This window comes from Petaurus breviceps, unplaced genomic scaffold (assembly GCF_028583685.1).
Source record: "Petaurus breviceps papuanus isolate PSGF00001 unplaced genomic scaffold, PetGlider_PUasm1.0 126, whole genome shotgun sequence".
Lineage (NCBI taxonomy): Eukaryota > Metazoa > Chordata > Mammalia > Diprotodontia > Petauridae > Petaurus > Petaurus breviceps.
The window spans coordinates 20,215,810-20,238,554 of NW_027185655.1; the positions used below are offsets into that span (position 1 = coordinate 20,215,810).

Below are 22,745 nucleotides of genomic sequence, written 5' to 3' on the forward strand. Positions count from 1 at the left end.
AGCCCGGATTCGATGCCAGGTCATCCCGACACTGGAGCCGGCGCTCTTACTCCCTGCGCCGCCTGGCCGCCCCTCACACATGTCTTTTACAAAGGTGATGCTAACCTGCACTGGGGAAGGGAGTTTACTCTTCAGTGAGTTCCTCATAACAATGAAATCATAGGGCCAGGCCAAATTAAAAGAAAATAAAATTTAAAAACATTTCTAAATAAGTTTTTTTGTTTGTTTTCTTACATCATAGAAAAAACTTCACATGACCCTATTTACATGTAAGGATTGAGTCTTGTGTGCATCTTTTTTTTTATAACCCAGGATGTTTACTCCATGTATGACACTGGACAGGCCACTTCAATTCCCTGGGCCTTGGTAGACTAGATGGCCTTTGACATCCCTTCCCGCTCTAGATCCTGGGATGGATGCTTACCCAGGCCCAGTCTGGAAGTCATCCTCCTCAAACTGATCTCTTGCACAATCCTCTGCACAGAGTACCTATTCATTAATGATCATTCAATGAATGAATCTAGGATGCGTTTTAGATCCTGTTATGCCCTTATATGAAATCTTCGCTGCTGGCTATTTTTGTTCTTACATGCCAGTGGGTCAGATATGTTCTACCTTCCAAGCCAAATCCCCATTAAATTGCCCTAGCCTTTTTTGTTCCCCCTGCCCACCTCTCATGACCCAACTAAGGTCTCACTTCCTTAATGAAGCCATCCCTGATCATTCAAGCTCTAATGTGTCTGTCTCCTTCATTTATCGTTTTAAAACACTTATTACCTTCAGTTAGAACTTAATTGCGTACTATTCTATACCATTTCTTAAATGGTTGGCAAATTTTTTTGTTATTCAACTTTTCCTCTGGAAGCCTTGTCTCTCCCACTAGAGAGTTGGGCACTGAAAATGCTGGGCACAGAATAGGTATTCAGATGTTTGTTGAATAAAACAGTCTCTAACCTCCCCTGTTCCTGGAGCTATGTTCCAGAAATTCTTTCAAAACAACTTGACAGGAGGACATTTTCATTTTAAAGGCTTTAAACATTTTTTGACGCTGCTTGAAAAATAGCTGGACATGTTGAGAGTACAGAAATGCAATAAGCACATGCCATAGATAAACTCCGATCATTTAATATGTCAGTGGCTGGAACAGAAGCTAGTTGCCATGTAGTGATCATCTCATTAGTACAAGAGACTCATTTGAGATGTAATTCAATTTTGTCAGCTTTTGAATGCCAAAAAGAATGACTGATTTGTCCCTGCCCTCAAGAATCTTTCTGTCTAGTTGAAGAGATGGACCTGATTTACAAGAAAACTTGAGAGAATAGGAAAAAATAAATTTGCTTATATAATAATAATAAATACTGCAGACAAGCCTGGTGGGAAATTACAAAGAGGAAATCATTGTTCTCAAGTTCTCAGGGAAGATTTCATAGAATTGGTAAAAATCCACACTGTCCTTGAAGGGTAGCTGGAGAGAGAGGAGTTAGAGAAAGTGTGCAGTTAGGGGACGATGGTTTGAGAAAAGGCTTGGAGAGGTGGCTCCAACCCGATTGGACAAGTAAGGTGAGGCATTATCAAAGAGGACATTACATGAAATTGCTGAAGATTAGACTCGATCTCATAGTGTTGTGCCAAAAGGAGTGAGACAAGAGACCCCCAAGAGTAAAATTTGGAAGTGGATTTTATTTTCCTCGGGACTGTTCGGGGTCAGGCCCAAATCGAACAGTGAGTCTGCACGGACAATGTGTCGGCTTTTAAAGGGATGCTACAAGGCCAATGGTTAGGTATTACGTAAGCAGAAACTTGCAGAAGCCAAGAACAGTGATTGGTCAGTACACACCTTGAAATTCCTGGCGGGCTAAGTCTCCCTGACCCAGAAGCCTGCCCACCTCTGTGAAGGTTAGCAGACTGGGTAAGGGTGGAGATCTGGTGGGGGAAGGGACAGGGAAGAATGGGGTCATTCACAACAGGGAATTTACCCTAGGCTAAAATTGCTACTCTTAGATCCCTTGGCTGCGGAGTCATGCACAACATTCCCTACTTCTCTTGTGGGTGTGTCAAATCGTTGACACCCCCAGGCCGAATCATAGAGGTCTGTCAGTTCTGTTCCCAAGGTCTGGTTAACAAAGAAAACGATTAATGAGGTAGGGGCCTGAGTGGTCAGGTTTTCCCATCGGTCCTCTGGTTGGATTTCTCCAGGAAAGAAGCTGTCCCAGTAGAGGCCAGGTCCAGACTCTTGGGAAAGCTGTCTACATCTGATGTCTTTTTCAGATCCCATGGCTCAGGGGGGTAATCTTCAGATGACTAGAGTTCAAATGTACAAGATGTACAAGCTGGAACACCCAGCCAGACCTGATGAGAGTTCCGTCCAGTTTTCTAGCTGAGCAAGACTAGGTTTAAACAGTATAAACAATTCAGTTTTCTTAGACACACAGGACTAGGTTCGATCAATACAATGAGGTTTTTCTCACAATTTTACAAAATGACATGATTACATTAAGTCAGGTACACAATTACATGTCACCAAGATAACAAAGAAAATGTACATACAAACTGTATAAGAATCATAATTAACATACAATTCTTTGTATCCCAGTGACCTATTTCATTTAAACAACACTTTTGAATCCCAGGCACCTCATGTAGTTACATAATTTTAAAAGGAGTTCTTCTTTTCCAGTTCAGATCTAGGGGTGACCAGATAATTCTGACTTAATATAAATTAGCACAATTACTTAAGGTTAGTTCCATATTTTGAAACAGCAGAGAATTTTCAGTTTATTTATTCTTTGTTATTTCCACCTTTCCTAAATTCTGTACCTGGCATAGGAATCTTTTAAAATACGAAAATCTTTTTTAAAAATGATTTCATCTGTCCTTTGTAAAATAACAGACAGATGCTTTAACAAAGTAATGTTAGCTTCACCCTTACCACTATCTTATCCAATCCTTGTGCTAAAATCCAAACTCCAAACCTCTGATCTTATTTCCAAACATGTTCAAAGAAAATAGAAATAGAAATTTACATAATAGAAATTTACAAAAATTTTTGTAATAGAAATAGAATATTATGTTAGAATATAGAATATTTTATAATATCCTGTAACATAATAGAAAGTTTTTAAAGCCAATTTTTATACATCTGTATTTAATCCTAGGCATCATCTAAGTCTGATCCTGTTGCTGTCCTCAAACTTCACTATCCTGGTCAATCGGGCATCTGTTTCATTACATTTTGCCTTATTACTAATCATCTCTTTCTTTGAAGGATGTTATCTCTATATTTATTCATTTATTTGGACCTGAATATTACTTCTCAATGAATTTGCTATAGAAAAAAAGGAGGGACAATGTCATAAGCCTTGCCAGAAGGAAACTGTCCTTAGCCATGTTTGGTTCCAGGGATGAGTCATTTGTGGTAGTCATTTAGATAACTACCAGGTGCTGAAAGCAAGGCTTAGGCATGAATGGGGAGGGGAGGGGTTCCTTTTCAGAAAGAAAATGCACAATTGGAAATAAAGTCTGAGAGATCCCGCACGGGCAGCGTCTGAGGTCTGAGGTTGTTCCCAGACCTTTCCAAGCACAGACATCCACCTTGAACAGTTTGCAACCTGCAGCCTCTGCCGTCCCACCATTGGCTTTTATGACAAAGGATTTCTGTAATTAAGGCTCAGAATGATAGGAAAATTTACAGTCCCCCAGATTATTAAATAGCAAATAAATATGGACTAGTGTTCTTCAGATAGGGCCATCTAAAATCTGATTGAGCTATTAATTACAAACTCAAGTTACAAATCTTTCTGCCTTCCCAAAACTTCCTCATGCTCTCTCAACATACTTCCAAAACTGATATCAAATATCTGGAAACAGGAGGGGCTGGATGAACCCCATTTGTCACCAAACCTTCTTATCTGCTTTGTTCAGCTTTCCATAAATAGACTTTAAAGACAGTTTGTATTAACCTGGTGTTAAAAATGGTATCTTTCTTTTCTCTCATCTAAAGTATCTCTGATTAAACTAAATATCAGACACCCAAGCACCCCATTATGCCCCCCCTTAAACAGCTGGGAGGCAAAATCATTTGGGCTTCATGCTGAGGAGAACGTAGAGCTGTCTGTTTCGTAGGGTCCCACCATTTAGGGGGCTGGGTCTGTAGCCAGTGTGTACTCAGCCTGAGATGACATCTGCAAGTGAAGGGTGCTGAGCGGAAAAGAAACAAATCTGGCAAAGAGATTAATTAAACAAGGGCCAGAGAGGAGTAGGAGGAAAGTGACCAGAAGTGCGGTGAGGATGGGCTAGTATAATCCATTACCCAGACTATTTCACTTTCCTTTATATTTCTACAAACTACATAAACAACATACTTCCTAAGTTGTTATTCTTTTACTAACATAACTATACTGCCTTAAACAATAGAGGTTCCTGACTTGAACCTCACGACTGAATGGTAGACAGACATCCTTGTTTCACAAAGCTTGTTTATCCTCTGATTATATTCACTCTGGAAGAAAGAGATACTTCAGAAATTGAATTTTTAACATAAACATTCAGTTACAAATGTTAACTTTTGCTTAGAGCATGGAATAACTACAAATTCAGATCAAAACTGCAAGATCTCTTCTGCTTTACAATCTCATTAAACCTTTATGAAGAAAGTTAGTTGAAAACTTAAAATGATCTTAAGCAGTTTGCATGACTTTCTGCACATGTTCTAATTCTAGATGAAAAATAATATTAAATTTTCCAATAAGCTAACACAAAAGAGCTCATATCTTTTACTATGTGCTCTGATCATAGGAAATTTGCTAAAGAAGGAAAAAAATCACCTTAAACTGCAAATTTTACCAATCACAGTTTAGAGCATTTTTTTATTCTTATAGGCTGCAGTCAGCAATAAAGATTTACAAAATTTAAGTCCATTGTTTAGGGACTACATGACTTAAAACAAGTTCCTTTCCCTAGTGTAAACTCAAACCAATTAATTACTAATCTGGTGACCTTAAATCAGCGGGATGTGTACATTTTCAAATTTTCATATACAAACAAAAATTTGCTTTACCATTTACATTCTGGAAACCTTCAGATTAACACCAATACATCCATATATATTTTCATTTGCTCAATAAGAGTTATACAAAACACATTTCCAATTCACCTAGTACAGAGAATCATTCATCTCATTATTATATTTCCATGATAGCCAAAATTTTAAATGAAATATCAGCCGTATTATTATTGCCTGTTTGTAACCCAAATATAAGTTTTAAATTAACAAATCTTATAACATAAAAACCCAATATACATGTAATACAAAATCCAGATTTTAAAAAATTGCTGTAATACTATTCATACTTCAGAATATTTTTTTTAAGTTCACTAGCTAAACAGACTTTTAGAAGCACAATACAATCTTAGAAAAATGTCAACAACATAACAGTGAATTTCAAATGACATCCAATGACTTTTACAATAATTGATCTTATCACTCCTGGCATCGGCTTCAAAGTTAGAGAGATACCAACATATGCCAGTCATTACATTTTACAATCATTATACCATTTTGATCACAAGTGTTTCACAAACACTATTAATTTTCCCTTTATAAATTCTGAGAACAAGTCAAGCAGAGATAACAAAAAAAACTTCTGTTTTTTTTAAGCAATCCCAATATCCTATTTCCAATTTCTTAATGATTAATTCTCAGAATTTGCAAAGATATTTTGTTTGTTTTTCTAGCTTTTGTTATAATTCCAGGCTGGGCAGACCAGGGCTATAAAGAAAGAGATTGTACATATTCCCCAAATTAAAAATTTCAAAATATTACAACACTCAGATCAGAGTGTCCCATTCATCATTTTCTATTCCTTTAACAATATAGCCTTGACAATGGGGAATGACAGAGAGAAGAATCTTGGTGGATTTTTGAAAGTGAGAGCTTTGAATCTGCCAATCTCAAAGCTCCACCTCTAAGGCTTCTCTTTTACAGTGTATGTTCCCAATTTGCCTTAGGGTCAGACTTAATTGCAAGGCAGGAGATCTATACCCTACCTGCTTCTTTGATCTGAGGGGAGGGATTCCCAAAGAAGAGCCCACCTCCCCAATGCCCCATGGGGAGGGGAAGGCACAGGGTGGCACAGGGTAGCAAGTTCCCTCAAGTGGAGGGAAGGGCCCCTCCCCCCCTGTAGCAGCCAGCACCCCAGCACCCCCATGGTGGCTGCTAACACAGGTTCTTAGATCTGCTTTTCTAAAGGAAAGCAGCTCAGAATGGGTTAACAAGCTTACTTTAATCAATCAAACATATATCGTTTATCTAGTTCAGGGGAAAAAGGTCAGCACCTCAAACTTCATAGTATACAGACAGAAGTTACAAGACAGAGAAACAGATCAAGCAGACAGGCTTCCAAACTGTTCAACCATTACATCCATACCAAATCACAGTTACCAGAGAGGGAAGCATCAACATCTGGGTTTTCAAAGCTGGGGGGTTCCCAAAGGCTGCCCAGAGTCTCATCTAGTCAAATCACACAACACTTCTCAAAGTGAGCCCCAAAGCAAAGCCTCCCATCAGGGCTTATATAGCCTTCTCCTGGCTCAGAGAATGTAACAACCCTCTTGACCCACTGCCCAATCACAAAGCACCAAGGTGTGGGTGTTCCTGAAAAACAAGCCTCCCACCACAGGCTCCAAGTGCACTTAACCTAGGGGCAGGGAAGATCTTAAAAATTTACATTACTGTAACACCCCCCCTTGAGTTTTTGGCCAGAATCTCCCTCCAGGGAAGGCTACTGCCCCCACCCCTGCAGTCTCTGAGAGAAATTTCCCAACTGCCCAATTCCCTCCCGAGGGAGGGGCTGTGCAAGTCCCAACCCCACTCCCCTTTCCACTTCAGTGGGCGGAGAATTCCTTCCTGCCAGCTCTGTCCTCCTCCTCCCCACCCCCAACAACCAGTGGCTGAGGGCTTGGGACAGGGGCCTTCACCTTCTCCCACCTGCAACAGCCCAGAGTGGGGATTGGTCAGTCCCACCCTCTGTCTGACACCAGTGCCAGGCTGGCCAGCCCCAGCCCCTCCCCCCCCCCCCCGCCACTGTAATGTGGAAGGGTCCACGTGACCTCCCCGGCCCCCCCTTGCCCGGCTTCCCCCTCCCCCCCCCCCCAGCCTCCCTCTGGGTTAAGGGATTCCCTGAGGGGAAGGATGGCTGAAGCAGAAGAGGGTTCTTCTGGGGGCTGATGACTTACTCCAGTCAGGGTGTGGGGGGGTGAAAGGGGGCTCGGGGAGGTTGGAAGCCCTGAGGGGTCAGGGGAAGAGGTGGAGGGAGGGTATCCAGGGTTGTAAGGTGGTGGGAGATGATGCTCCCTCTGATCCTGTAGGGCTTTCGAGGGAGGTTTTTAGGAGTGTCCAAAAAGGACTTGGATACCTCTTTGGAAAGAACAGTTCCTAAGCCAGAGAGGGGGATGGGTGACGAGGTCCAGCCAGACATCAATATAAGGGAACTGATCTGGAGGTCCTGGATTTCCTGTGACCACCCACCACACTAAATGGATAAACTTCCCCGCAGGGGGCCAGCCTACCCCAAACGTGGGCCACTCATTCTTCATGGAGACCCCATAATCTGCCCCATCTTGATGGGCTACTTTAAAATGGCTTAGTAAACAAATATATTTTCCCAGTAGGAATCAGAAAAGCTTCCTTGAAGGTGCTTGTTTGATAGCCACTGGGATACCTGCTTTACAGAGTAAAAGTGGGGAGGGTTTAAGCAAATGAGCTCAAAACAAAACTTTACGAGCCCAGAATGGATAGGAGACATAGAAAGACAGACAGACAGACACTAACAGACCAGAAACCAGATAAGGTTTCCACGTCTCGAGTTTGCCCGGAGGATGGGGTGCAGATTGCACTTGGGCTATGTCTAGCCACCCAAATCTTACCATAACAGAACAGAAACCAGAGCAGTACTCACCCCCAAATTGGAGGCCCTGAATTCACACAGGGTCGAATGAGGAGCCAGTCAAAGTGGGGAGGCAGGTGCAATCCTTCCCTTCTCGGGACCTGGAGCCCTGGAATTTCATCAGGGGCTAGTCCCCCTAGGGATCAGGGCAAGCAGATGCCTGCCTCCCCAGGCCGAGAGCTCTTCCTGTTCAGGGATCTCTGCAGTGACGTGGGACACCGAAATCATCTCGTTGGGGCCTCCAAATGATGTGCCGAAAGGAGTGAGACAGATCCCCAAGAGTAAAATTTGGAAGTGGATTTTATTTTCCTTGGGACTGTTCGGGGTCAGGCCCAAATTGAACAGTGAGTCTGCATGGCCAATGTGCCAGTTTTTAAAGCGACGCCATGCAGCCAACAGTTAGGTGTTATGCAAGCAGAAACTTGCAGAGACCAAGAACAGTGATTGGTCAGTACACACCTCGAAATTCCCGCTGGCGCCAAGTCTCCCTGACCCTGAAGCCTGCCCATCTCTGTGAAGGTTAGCTGACTGGGTAAGGGTGGAGATCTGGTGGGGAAAGGGAAAGGGAAGAATGGGGTCATTCAGGACAGGGAATTTACTCTAGGCTAAAATTCCTACTCGTAGATGGGGGTGGGGTCATGCACAACAGTAGTGGTGAGAAGCAATCATAAGTTCTTGAATAGGGGAATAATATGAAAGCTGTGAAAAGCACTGCCTGTCAGATGAATTTTCTAAAAATTGCTCACTTTCAGTGTGATATTCCAGGTAATTTATAAAATGCCTTAATAAAATATCTCAACAAGCATTTATGTTTGAAAAATATTTAGATAAAAACTCTAGTAAGATGGTGCCTATTTCTGTTTATGTCATCAATTAAAGAAGAAAGCTTTCAATTCATAAGAATCAAGTCCAATTGAAGTTTGGATCTGGGGCTTGATTTTGTCCTAAAACTAATATAATGTCTTCCTGAGAGAGTAGATTTTGGTCCCTGGGTAAGACAACATTGACAGAGATTAATAGGTATTCTGGAACATATCAAAAGTTCATTTGTAAGTTAGTTGTTTGGAGTTTAGGCTAAATTCTTGTGTAAGTAGTGATGCTTAGTGGGTGAATGGCGATTAGTTTCTCAAGTCAGGCCAAAAAAGCCTATTTGACTCAGAGTCTCCAGAGTGACCACTTATTTTCGTGGGAAAATGCACTTAAGCCGGAGCTTTGCTACCCATCATTTTGTTATTGCTTTAGATTGTAAAGCAGAAAATACCTCTGTATGTTTGCATAAGAATTGTACCTCCTTAATCAGTTACTTTACCTGTTTGTTATTCTGAATTGGGGGGAGTGAGTTCCCAACAGACTCCATGGAGAGAGTGAAGGCAAAAGCAGGAATGGCCATTTTATCTCTGCCCATGAGAGACTGCTTGTATTTTATGAAATATTTAAAATGCAAGTTGTTTAATACTTAAAAATATAACCCCTCCTTTATCTGGAGCAAACAGTTACATAGAATATGACCACTCCATTCACCTATACAAATATTAAAGAAGACAAAACAACTCCTCCCACTGAAATTGAGCCGAAACTAAATAGATTAAAATTGAACTTCCCATTATGATGGTGCCATTAAGGACACAGGCTGCCCAGGGTGAGAAGTATGGTAATATGTGGAAAGTCCTTTGGAAACTTTAAGCAGTACATAAATTGTTAGTTGTCAGTTGTATTAACAATACAATTAGTGCTGGTCCTGTTTCAGTGAACAGATTAATCCAGGGTTTGCCTTAATGCTATTTGGAACCCTGGGGAAATGAGTCTTTCTGAGTAGCTGAGAAACTTAATCATTCATGATGAAAATATTTGTAAAATATTTTACATACTTCTTAGTCTCTTTCTGAAGGACATATTGAATACGATACAGGCTTTTCTGGATGACTCAGACCCATCAGTTGATAAACTGTGATGCCCATAGGGAGGGGGCTTATTGATGTGTATGGTACTATTTTACTCTTAAATGAAATATCTGGAGAGCTCCTTTTTGAAATCTGGAATCTGTTTTTCCAAATTTTTATGATTATTTATTTGCTATTGGCTATCATTTCTTGTTGTTAGCTATGCCTATATAGCAGGCCCACTATAACCTTTTAATTTGTCGCTGTGCTTAGAATTGCATTTAAATAATACCTTTCCTTAGGACATGAGGTTCACATTTCACTTTGAATAAAGTGTATGTATTTTTGTGCATGAAATTTACAGCCATTTACATGACTACTCAGAGGTCTTTTTTTCCTTTCTATTTCTCATGTTGGAAATAGAATGGATTTTGGAAACTGAGTTCTAGATAGAGTGAGATTGTGTATTTTAAGAATAAAAATGATACAGGTAGGTAATATAATGCATAGAGTGCAAAACTTGGAGTCAGGAAGACTGTTCAAATCTTGCCTAAGATGCTTCCTAGGAAAGTCACTTACCCTCTCTCATCCTGTTTCCTCATCTTTAAAATGGGGATACTATTAGCACCTCCCTCACAGGATTGTTGTAAGGATCTAATAAGATAACATTTTAAAGCTCTTTACAAATCTTAAAATGCTATATAAATTTTAAAGAGAATAAAAATGAACTTTCTAGATATTTTAAGATTTTGACACTTGGTTTTTTTTTTTTTTTTTAGATTTTATCCAAAATAAATGTATATTGGGGGCATCTAGATGAACCTTCAGTGGACAGAACACTGGGTCTTGAGTCAAGAAGGCCTGATTTCAAATCCAGCCTCAGACACTGTCCCTGGGGAAGTCACTTAACTTATGTTTTCTTTAATTCAGTGGAGAAGGAAGTGACAAACCACTCTAGTATCTTTGCCAAGAAAACCCTGTGGACAGTGTACTCCATGGGATCACAAAGAGTCAGCCATGACTGAAGAACAACAAAACGTATATTAGAAGATATACCCCCGTGAAGGTATCTTAGTGAGTCTAATACAGCCTAATTGACTCCTGTTCCCTTTCCCAAGCAAGGAAGGCAAATTCTTTAACATAAAGCTCTATTTTAAACCCATTCTTTATTCCTTCAGAAGATGAGGGAGAAATAGTATAGTTGATACTGAGGAATATGTCCTGAAGGATAATAGACCCTCCACAGTTGCCCTGTTTTCTTTTTTGTTTCCTTTTTTGGAGGAGAAAGGCAGGGCAATTGGGGTTAAATGACTTGCCCAAGGTCATATGGCTAGTAAGTGTTAAGTTTTTGAGGCTGGATTTGAACTAAGGCCCTCCTGACTCCAGGGCTGATGCTCTATTCACTACACCTCTTGGCCTCCCCAGTTGCCCATTTTCCTTATTGGATAACTTAGTCTTCAGAAGATGAGCTTTATGAATCCAGCTAAAACCATATTCTCCAGCAGGATTATAATCACAAAACAAGGGTAGAGCTCACAGCTTTAATTGTAACTTTATCCCAAAATAAATCTATAGTCATTTACTGGTAGATGGGAACATCATATAGATAAAATTTTAAAATTGAGCAGTTCAGAAAGCTGAATTTGTTGAGGCAAATTACTTTAATTGTATGCTTAAAGAACTTTCTTGGTTACTATTTTGTCTCATTAGGTACGACTAACAACAGGGAAGGAGAGGAGGGTAGCTTTAATGCCTGAAACAAACTACTCTGTAATTTCAATTGGCAGTGGCAAAAGCAGTGTTTAAAAATGAAAATAAATGTAATGATAGTAGGGCTGAACTTCGGTAAATCCATCAGTAAAGTAGCCTGTGGTGTTCTCAGGCTAGGGTGATGTGTGTCTAGGGCTCCCTGTGAGCTGGTGTTACGTACTTCTGGAAAGGCCTTCGCTTCTTAAGCTTTTAGAGAGAAAACTGCTACTCAGACTTGTGGGGTGTCATATGGCTGGTTCTCCCCCGCTACCTTGGACTAGCATTTCTCAAACTAATTTAACCAGAAAACATTTTGGAGCTTGAAATATGTTGATGCAACCCATAACTACTAGACAGAGTATGGATTACCATTTGGGGGAAAATAGAATTAAACCTATTTTCATAATAAAAAATTGCCACAGAGTATTTTTGATGAAATAGTTTCATATTTAATTGCTGAGCAGGATCACTAGCATTGGCATTCCTATCACATGGGAACAACAAGATTTTGCAAAGGACAGTTTGGGAAATGCCACCTTAGGCTTTAACACGATGGCATTGTCCTGTCGTTCTCAGCAGACAGTCAGATCCTTTACAAAATATATCATTAAAATTTTATATGACACATTTTTTCTTAATCTCCAGCTGGTGGTTCACTTATTTTTTGTTTTATTGGTGTTCTTTGGTTTTTACACTGCTGACACTTCCCAATCTTATATCCACCCTTTATCCCCCCAAAACTTTCTTATAACAAGAAAAAAATCAAGCAAAGCAAATCTATGTGCTTCTTGGTTGAGGAAGTTTGTGTCATCATCAGGTCTCTGGAAGCAGGATTTGACATTGTGTATAATTTAAGTTCTGGTGTTTTGGGTGCTGTTTTCATTTACATTATGACATTTGCAGTACAGTGATTATAGTCATTTAACATCTTACCCCATTGGTTTTGTTTTCTTTGCCTCTTTTCAGTTCCTGTGTCTTCCCATATTTGTCTGACTTCCTTTTAGTCATCATTCCTTACAGGGTAACAGTGTTCTGGTTTCTATTTCACTTGTATCTCAAAATTTTATTCAACCATTTTTAAGCAATGGACATCTGCTTAGTTTGCAGTGAGCCTCTTAATTGTAAGCAATATTCAACAAAACAGTTTCAATACCACAAAAGAATTTGGGTAACTCGTGGGATTTATTATGAAGAATTGACATAAATTTCCTTCCTGATTGCTGCAGTTGAACACACCCACTGTGTGGCCGTGGGCAACTTATCTAACACTTGTGAGCCTTGAGCTCCCAGTTTGTAAAATAAGGGGGAAGGACAAATGATACTTAAGATATCTTCCATCTCTAAAAATGTTGCAATTAGCACATAAAATCAGGTTGTGTTAGATTCTCTTTTGAACAGACTTTACAGCTGGATGGAAAATTCTAATAACAGATTCCATTAATTTTAGGTCTTGCAAGCAATATCGTTTTAGATTTTTTTTTTAAATTAAAGAGTTTCAGAATAGATATATGTCAGAGGACATGTTTGCCTCATTCATTAAAAACAAGAATTTATTGAGTGTTCCCATATGTGTAACCACTGTGAGAGATACAGATGAACTCATAAGTTCACAAGAAGTAGCGTTTACTTATTGGGGTTAGAGAAGCATAAACTTTAGTTAGGAAAATTAGGTGTATTAATATGCTTCAATGGATTTGGATACTGCCCCTAGTTATGTAGAGTACAGTTTATCCCTGCTTTTTTATTCTTTGTGACCTTCTCCATGTCCTCCCATGACTCCTTTGTTGAGGATCTACCTCATGTTCTAGAAGGCTTCTTTTTAGATCTTATAACATTACGGAATATTTAAAGAATAGTCATTTTTTTATTATGTATTAAGTACCACAGTTGGGATATAGACAGGACTAGCTTTTAAACTTGGTGTGTTCCTGCTTGAGGATGTTGCTGACCACAAGATGGAATTATGACCATGGTATAATCCTGGTAACTTTGTCCTGACATTGGTAAAAACTGGTGGATAAGCATTTAAGTCAATGAAAAGGGAAACCGGTCCTTTAGGTACCATCAAGGGAGCAGAGAAAAGTAGCAGACTTCAGAAAGTCAGGATTGCCTATCTAGAACAGCTGAGAGGAGGGAGATCGGGCTTGTTCACTCAGAATAAGGAAAGGACCTTGCAAGAGAGGATGCTTGAGCTAAACCTTGAGGAATAAAGCCCTACAGGAAGAAGGACTGGTACAGATGGAAAAGTCACATCAACTAGGACAGAAATAAGAGTCAGGATTTAGTGGGTTACTTTTGTGGAGTTCCTGGAAATTACCTGTGTAACTGCAGAGTTAAGGTAAACGTCTTTGAAGAATCACCATTTTTACTGTCTTGATTTAAATTAGATATATGTAGCTTAATATATCTGTTGTAATGTGGTTCATTTACTTTTATTCACTAAATATTTCAGAGATTGGAAATGCCTATGCTGTTTTAAGCAATCCTGAAAAAAGAAAGCAGTATGACCTCACAGGCAATGAAGATCAAGCGTGTAATCACCCAAACAATGGTAGATTTAATTTCCACAGAGGCTGTGAAGCTGATATAACTCCAGAAGATTTGTTTAATATATTCTTTGGTGGTGGATTTCCATCAGGTACTGTAATAGTTATTCATATACAGCTTATTTATTGAAATTAGAGATTTTCAATTAAGTCTTTTGAACAGTTTGTCTTATCACTCCTGTCTTTGCTAAAGATGCAGAGTTATGAGCAAGTCCAAGAGGCGGAAAATGGGTGTCTGTTACTGTCTTTAATGGCATCTGTCTTCCGAGGGCGATGAAGCTCCTGGCTCTTCTCTACAAGAAAAGTTATAGAGGGAAGAGGCAGGAAATTAGATAATAAGTCATACCTTAAGGACATACTGGTTCGATCTCTTGAGGGCTACTAGGTAACATCTAGAAAGCACTTTACAGACCTGCAAGATCTGTACAGTTGTAGGTACTGTTACTACTGGAAGATAAAAATACTTTAGATGTAAGCTCTTTGTACAGGAATTATTTAATCTGCACAGGTTTCCTATTCTTATAGCAAAATGTCATTAATGGTAATTTGTTAGTGAAAAGGTTGGGCCATGTATTTATCTAAACAATTTTATTGCATTCAGGTACATAGAGTAACTGGGATAAAGCTGTTAAATTGATGCCTAATAGAGGTTACAAACAGCAATAAGATAAAAATTATTAACATATGGCAAGACTTTGAGGTGTGGTGGGTAAGAGGAACCAGCCTCTGAGCCAGGAAGGCCTATCTGGTTTCCAGTTCTGCCTCTGACACAGCCAGTGTTTATGACTGGGGCAGGCCACTGAACTTCAAAGTGGCCCAGACAGCTCGTGTAGATTAGGGGGTGCAGAACAACTACAGATCAGCATTGGAAAAGGATGCTTCCTCACCCGAGCTTGCCTTTGCCAGTGAAATCCCTATATATTTGTGTATTCACTAATTGGACAGCCTTATCGATTAATGATTGGCATGGCCACAGCTTTAAACTAGTAGATAAAACCTAGAAGATCTTGTCTATTCAGCAAAAAATTTAACCATTATTTATTAAATATCTACTATATGCAAGAAACTGTACTGGGTACTGAAGACACACAGGCCCTACTATGAAAGTACTTCGGTTCTAGTTGAGGGAGAAGGATGGGCACTCAAGTCACTATAATACAAGAGAGAGTGAGAAGTACATAGACAAGATGCAGAATGTAATGAAAATTCTGAGAATGAAAAAGATGGATTTCACCTGGGCGAGTCATTGCAGGTTTCACAAAGTAATGGATGTCTGAATTGGGCTTGATGTGGGAGGGAGGATTGGGGCAAAACAGATGAATTGAAGGAGGTCTGTTCCAGGTGTGCGGAACAAACCCAGGAAAGGAAAAAAATGAGGAGTTAGGTCCAGTTTGCTGCACCATAGACTACACAAAGGGGAATATTATGAAACAGGCCTGGAAAGATAGGCTGGAGCTAGGTCTGAGAAGGCATTACATATCTAAGTCCGGTCTTAATATACCTTATACCAAGCAGTGGAAAACAGTTACAGGCTTTTGAGAAGAGACGTGAAAGAACATACGTAGCAGTGTTTTAAAAAGATGACTCGAGGTTTGGTGTGGAAGGTGTGAGACCCAAGGAGAAAGATCAGTTAAGAGGTCATTTATGACAGTTGTCTGGATGAGAACAGGTGAGGGCTCAGGCAGCGCAGCTGCAGTAAGTGGAAAAGAGCAACCTTACTTAATCAAAAGATATTCTAGAGACAGTTTGAACTGCTGTGAATTAGTAGTAATTTATTAGTAAAATTAGCCGATTCCTAATCAATGAAACAAAAGATCTTTGCCTCCTGGCCTTTTTTGAATGATACTGTTAATGATTTTGGTTAGTTATGTAACTTTTTAAAAAATAGCTATATTTTGCCCTTTAGAGCAAAGGTATTATGTGAATGCAAAATAATAACTAAGTTTGTTATCTAAATTGTGAAGTATTAAAATAATCAGTATTTTTGAGTTAATAAAATTATTTTAGTTTTATCTTGGGCAGTGGGAAAAATCTATTGCTGCCATTCATAAGGAGGAGAATTACATTTTGTGCCAAAGATAATAAATTTGGTTTTGGGAAACGCTGAGTTCGACGTAATGGTAAAACACATTTCTTTTGAAAGGGGTGCCATGGGAGTGAGATCTAGAAGTATCTACAGGGTCTTTATAAAATCCTTATGCAAGATATTAAGCTTTTAAACTTGAATAACCTAGGATGTAGGAGTCCTACAATCGGTAATCTTTATGATAATGACTCAGACATTTTCTTTTCATAGCTGATAGGAACCTCAGTTCTGCTAGCCATAGAACACAGTTTACCATCTTATCCATGGTAACCATTTTTCTTTGATACACAATCTGAACAAATACAATGTAGTACATTCTATTATGTCTTAGATTTTGCTGCTAAATACTATGTATTTATTGTTTCTGTTGCACCTAAAACTCAAGTTATTTAAATTTAAAAGTAGCTGAAAGCTTTTTAAAGAATCTTTATAATTGATATATGTGGTTTGCTTAAAAAAAAAAAAGAAACCCTTCATATTTGACCTGCAGGTGTCACTTAAACAGTGACTGTGAATGTTCTGAATGGCAATAATTTGATTATAGCTCCTGAGTTTAGATTGATTTTTTTTTTAAGATTTTTGGTCATGACTGCCATTTTTGGCTTAACATTGCTTTTACCTCTTCAGGTAGCGTACATTCATTTTCCAATGGACGAGCTGGATATAGCCATCACCACCAACATCGACATAGTGGACATGAGAGAGAAGAAGAAAGAGGCGATGTAGGTTTTGGAATATAGTTTCTTGTCTTTAACTTGTTCCTGGAAATTAACTGAAGTGGTATGATTTGTAGAGAGGGCTGTATAAGAAATAAACTTATAAGCACAATTTATAATGAAACTGTCCACAGCATCCACAAATAAGACAAATCTACATTTACATCTCATCACTTCTAGTCTCACCATCAAAGGGAATATGGATTTTTCTGCTCCTTACAACTCTGAATCACAGCCTGCTACACCTCAGTCTTCCTGCCCCCGCCCAGTTTACACCCCCCCTCAACCCCCCATCCTTTCTCATAGTGCTGTCCTAAACAGACCAGAAACACCTTTCAAAGCCATTTAGTATTTGATTTTGCTTCAGGATAGTGTGAGAAATCTTGGGAGTACAAAGTTCCTACTTTGTAAAATAAAGTTAATTACAAGTATAAAGCTTCATCACTTAATAAAATTTAATATAATATGAGAGGTCCAAAATTGTGCAGCTACTTTAAATTGTATCATTTGGGAAAACGTTTTCTTTCCTTGCTTTGGGCTTCAGGCCCAGCCCCTCAGTTTTATGTCAGGGCCTCCTCTGCAGTTACCTGAACCTTGATTTTGGATTCCATCCAGCAGTGCCTTAACAAGTCTCTCCCTAGGGCTTTTCTGCATGGGAAATAGGCCTCTCCCCACTAGAAAGCTTTTTTTTTTTCTTAACTGCTCTTTCTGGGTAATTGCTACCTTCACATTTAAGGTAGATCAGTCATTCTACTCCCCCACCCCCCTTCTCCTTTCTCTTAAAAGGTTCTTTGCGTTACTTTTACTCTAGCCCATCCATAGGCAGGATCTCCTGTCAAACACATAAAACTATATCATATTAAATACCTATCCACCAATTCCTGGCTAATAAATAAACCTTCACCTGGATTCACAAATACCAGTTTTAAAACATGCCTAAGGTAACTTTTTTTTTCTGTGATGGAAATGAGGAATACAGGTTGCCTGTATTTCACCACAGTATTTGCTAGTCTTCCATAGCAACAAATTATATAAATATCTGTTCCCTGATTACCATCTCTTCACTTCTCATATTTAAAATGTTTTTTCGTTGAACCTAATCCAGTTTGTGCCACCTTAGAGCTATACAGTTATCTAAAAGTCTTCACTGGAATCTTAGCCCAGGAGAGCCCTACCAGAGAGTCATCCAGGCCCTACCACCCTTTCCTCAAATATTTGTTACTTCTCTTTTCCTGGAAGACAAAAATTGGTTTATGAGGAAGTGTCTGCTCTGTGTTCTCTGTGAATATAAAGGGTAACAACATGGTATGCTGACAAGGTCGTTGAAGTGGAGGGCAAGAGATTTGTGTTTTATTCTTCCACTAACTAGCTCTACGACCTTTTCCTCATCTGCAAAATGAAGAACACAGTAAATTATCTCTAAGGCCCCTTCCAGGTCTAAAATTCTGTTTTCAAACTAGCTATTTATTTGTCAAGTACCATTGTATTGAAACCTTCCTAGTTGATCAGAAACTTCCATTTGCTGGCTTAGTTCTTAAAGGTACAAATAACTTTTTATTTAATAGGGTATATTTACTAAGATAAACACCACTAAAATTAGCGATTATAAATCTTACATATTTCCTAGAATTTGAAACTAATTTTCCACACACATGGCATATAAAACTTGAGTGACCTCAGGACATACCACTGCCTGGCCGTCGTTATGCTTGCCTCCAGGGCTCCCAGATATCCTGGGACCTCAGGATACCCCCAAGGCATAGTAACACTTCCTATATTGAGGCTAGGCACGTGAGGGCTTGAACTCAGTGAGTAGGGGAGAGGGAGAGGAAACCATGGATCTTGTGGTCACTGGCCTATATCAGCAGCCCTCCCATCTACTGATAATTTGCCAGTATTCACTCCCCAGTGGTTGGCATGCGCCTATCTTCTTACTCTTCCCATCCCTGGGATAGTGAATCCCTGATGGCTGAAAAACAAACTCCCCTCCTGACCCGACCCCAGCTGTCCATACATCATCCTTGCTTACCTCAGCCTGCCCCCCTTACATTCCACTATAGATCTGCTGACCCTCCCCCACTTTTCACTATGCCTTCTGGAACCCTAGAATTAATACATTTCTCTTTTTTTTTTTTGGAAGGGCAGTTGGGTCAAAAGTGACTTGCCCAAGGTCACACAGCTAGTAAGTGTTAAGTGTCTGAGGTCAGATTTGAACTCATGTCCTCCTTACTCCAGGGTCAGTGCTCTATTCACTGCACCACCTAGCCACCCCAAATTAATACATTTCCTTTCACTAGAGGTCTCTTTCTCCCTCTTTTCATCTTTTGAAACTCACTCAGTTCTCCCCCTCAGAAGATACACATCACTAGCCATCCTTTCCTGCACTAGTTGCAACTTCTTTCATACCCCACAATTCACTGGTCCCTGTGTGTCTGAATTTTCCTTGTTCCCCATTACCACTTTCAGACTCTCCCTCTACCACTGTCATTTAGCAGCCTCTTTGAGGTTTGCCATAACCAAATTTATCCCCCAGATCCTGATGACTGTTGCCTACTGAGTTTCAAGACATTCTTCCTCTTTTCTCAATGAGTTTAGTCTTTCACTCCAACCAACACCCTTATGCTAGAGGACTTTATATGCACATATGTACACACACACACACACACACACGGGGTGGGGAGGTGTGTGTATGTATGTATGTATGTATGCATGTATGCATGTATGCATGTATATGCAAAGCCCTCTAGCACAAGGCCATTGGTCGGAGTGAAATGATTGCCGTGTATCTCCCCAGTGACTCAGATATCCAGTGCTTAATTCTGTCCTCCTTGATCTGCTTCTCTGTCTCGTACAGGGATGGCCGTACTCTCAATCCTGCCTTCAGCTGTCAGCACTCTTCCATGCCAGACAGCACTAACACTCCCCTCCCTGATCATTCTCTGCTATCATTCTGTCTCTCCCTGTGCCTTCCTCCTTCTCCACCCACTCTTCATCCACACTGTCACCTGCAGTCCTGCTCAGCCTGTCCCCTCCCCTTTCCCAGTCCCTTGGGGAACCAGCTCAGCTCCGCATTATCCTTCACTGTCTAATCTCTCGCTCCCTTGTCTAATTGTCATGTACATATCACCACACCCTGACTCTAGATGATTCTCATCATGCATCTTTTGGTCCTACTCACATGCTACTGAGTGACAGGGGTGGAATTCATGAAATTAGGCCAAGTCCATTACAGATTTGTTCAGCTGTCACATCTCGTTATTCTCTCTCTACAGCATCTCCCTTTCTCACATAGCCACTCTCCTGGTTCCATTTTCTGTCTTCTCTCCTGGTCTACAGTAGTAGCCTACTGCTGTGCCTTCCTATCTCAAGTCCATCCTTCATGCAGGTGCCAAAGTGATTTTCCTAAAAACCCAGATCTTATCATATTACCTTCCTCCCCAGTAAGCTCCAGGGACTCCATATTAGCTTTTATTATTAGCCAAACCCCTGTTTGGCATTTGAGGATCCTTGCCAACTGACCCATTTCTGTCGTACACACCATTCCCCTTACCATCCTTCCAGCCATATCTCCCATCCCTATGCCTTTGTGGCGATTGTCCCTGTTGTATAGAACATCCCCCTCCTCAGCACCCTCGATTAGAATTCCTGACTTCCCTCAGGACTTAGAGCAGTGAGCCCCTTCTTTGGGAGGCCCTATCACTCTCCCCACTTTGGACCGACTTCCTCTGTATACTGTATGCACCTGCTTATGCCCATCAGCATGGAAGCTTTTTTCAGGGTTCAGGGCAGGGACTGCATTTTCTTGGTATCCCTCGCTGTTAACAGACCACCTGGCACAGGAGAAGGGCTTAAGAAGTGCTTGCTGATGGATTGAATACCATTACATTCCTTGCCTATTATTTTGTGAGGATCAGATTAGATTATATGTGAAAGTGTTTTAAAAATCTGGAAAACACATACAATGAATAGAGCGCCGACCCTGGAATCAGGAGGACCTGAGTTCAAATCCAGCCTCAGATGCTTAACACTTACTAGTCATGTGACCTTGGGCAAATCACTTAACCCCAATTGCCCTGCCCTCCCCCCTGCAAAAAGAAAAAAAAATCTGGAAAACATCATACAATATGGTAATGCTATTTCTATTAGTGTAATGCTCTCAATTGTATAGTTAAGCCCTGTTGAATTAATTTTTGCCAATTTCTGTTCTAGGGACACTTACATAACTTTTCTTCATAGTAAATTCCTTACTTCCAGATCTGTTTTCCATTCAACTGTATTTTTATACAGTGAGATGAAACATCACACTATGTCCTACTTAGTTTCAAGACTATATGGTTTCTCAATTTTCTTGATTTTCCTAGGACTGTCTTCCTGCAATTGAAATTTTGACTTAAAATAAAATATTGTTTGACTTGCATTGGTAGGAGTTTGCTCATTGGGAGTTACTGTCAGTGATGAAATGAAAAGTCTGGACCAAAACAATTTTTAAATTTAGGCTTAGGCTTACATTACCTGCTCTCTGATATTTCATGTAGGAGATCTTAATCAGTTGATTTTACAGTCCAGCTCACAGGCCTATTCAACCTCCCCTGCACCTTTCCACCCAGTTTCCTTACTTATGATTTTATTGTCATCTGTAACTTTTGACTCTGACTGGATCAGATCCTCATTATAAAGAAAAATCTGCTTGTAAGGTTCCGACTTCTAGATTGTCTTTCAAGCACACTTAATATGCATGGAAATCAACCCACATTTTTCTGCAAATAAATTAGGGTATTTGAGGAGATGGGTAATTGTTCACATATTTTAAGTTTTTTTTTTTTTAACATGTTCACCAGCATATATTTTAAAATTATTCTTTATTAATCAATAGGGTTGGTGGGAGGAAAAGTAGAAAAATACTTTGTTATAAGATGTTAGAAGCCATGGCCACTTTAATCAAAAGGGAACATAGTTGCTAGTCAATGAGGAAATAATCCAATTTTCGAGAATTTGGCACAAATTTTTTTTAGAACTTGAGTGAGCTATTATCAAATGTGAGAAAGTATGAAAGTCTTCCTCTCACACTACCCCAGATTGCTGTCAATCTATTTAATGTTAACTTTTAATTGTAATTTAATTTCTGTTCAGAAGCTAGATTATGTAAGACAGCATGAGATCTCTAAGAAATGTGAAGGTCCCAGTCCTTATTCTCTCACCGAGGACTGTCTGTAACCTTGGACAGCCGTGTGTTACCCCTCTGTAAAATGCACAATTGGATTAAGTATTTTCTAAAGACCTTTTCCATTCTGAGATTCCCAGATTTTGTGTAAATTTTCATTTGAGAAAACATGTAGGTTCTAATTTGTTGCTGTTGTTTTCTACTTTGCAGGGAGGCTTCTCTGTGTTTATACAGCTGATGCCCATTGTGGTATTGATCCTTGTGTCCTTGTTAAGCCAGCTGATGGTCTCTAATCCTCCTTACTCCTTGTATCCCAGATCGTAAGTAGTTAATTATTTTATAATGAATTGGTTTCCTTAGCAGTCTTCACACCACTTGAATTACCAAAATAAATTAAATTTTTCCTGGGTTTTATCAAATGAATAACTGTGAAGTATATTTTTATTTTCCTTTTCCAACTTAGCTTATTTAGTTGGATGAAATGAATAAGGAAAGAGGTGCTGTGATTAAATTTCATAGCTATTTAATAATATGAAAAGATGGCATAGTGACATAGTAATTTTCTACTTTCAAGGCAAAATGAAAATGATTATTTTCTTCCTTTCTATAGATGTAAGGAAGTGAGCAAACAGCATCATTTTCCTGAATATGTTAGCATATGTAA

At 39.6% G+C, this 22,745-nt stretch overlaps 1 protein-coding gene across 2 annotated transcripts in view; it reads left to right on the top strand.

The window, feature by feature from the left end:
• DNAJB14 (DnaJ heat shock protein family (Hsp40) member B14) overlaps positions 1-22,745 on the top strand; it is a 102,132-nt gene that overhangs the window by 71,048 nt on the left and 8,339 nt on the right. For both annotated transcript variants that reach the window (XM_069094046.1, XM_069094036.1), the window contains 3 exons: positions 14,025-14,210; positions 16,832-16,926; positions 22,292-22,401. In XM_069094046.1, the coding sequence (XP_068950147.1) occupies positions 14,025-14,210; positions 16,832-16,926; positions 22,292-22,401 (391 nt within the window). The remainder of the gene's footprint in view (positions 1-14,024; positions 14,211-16,831; positions 16,927-22,291; positions 22,402-22,745) is intronic.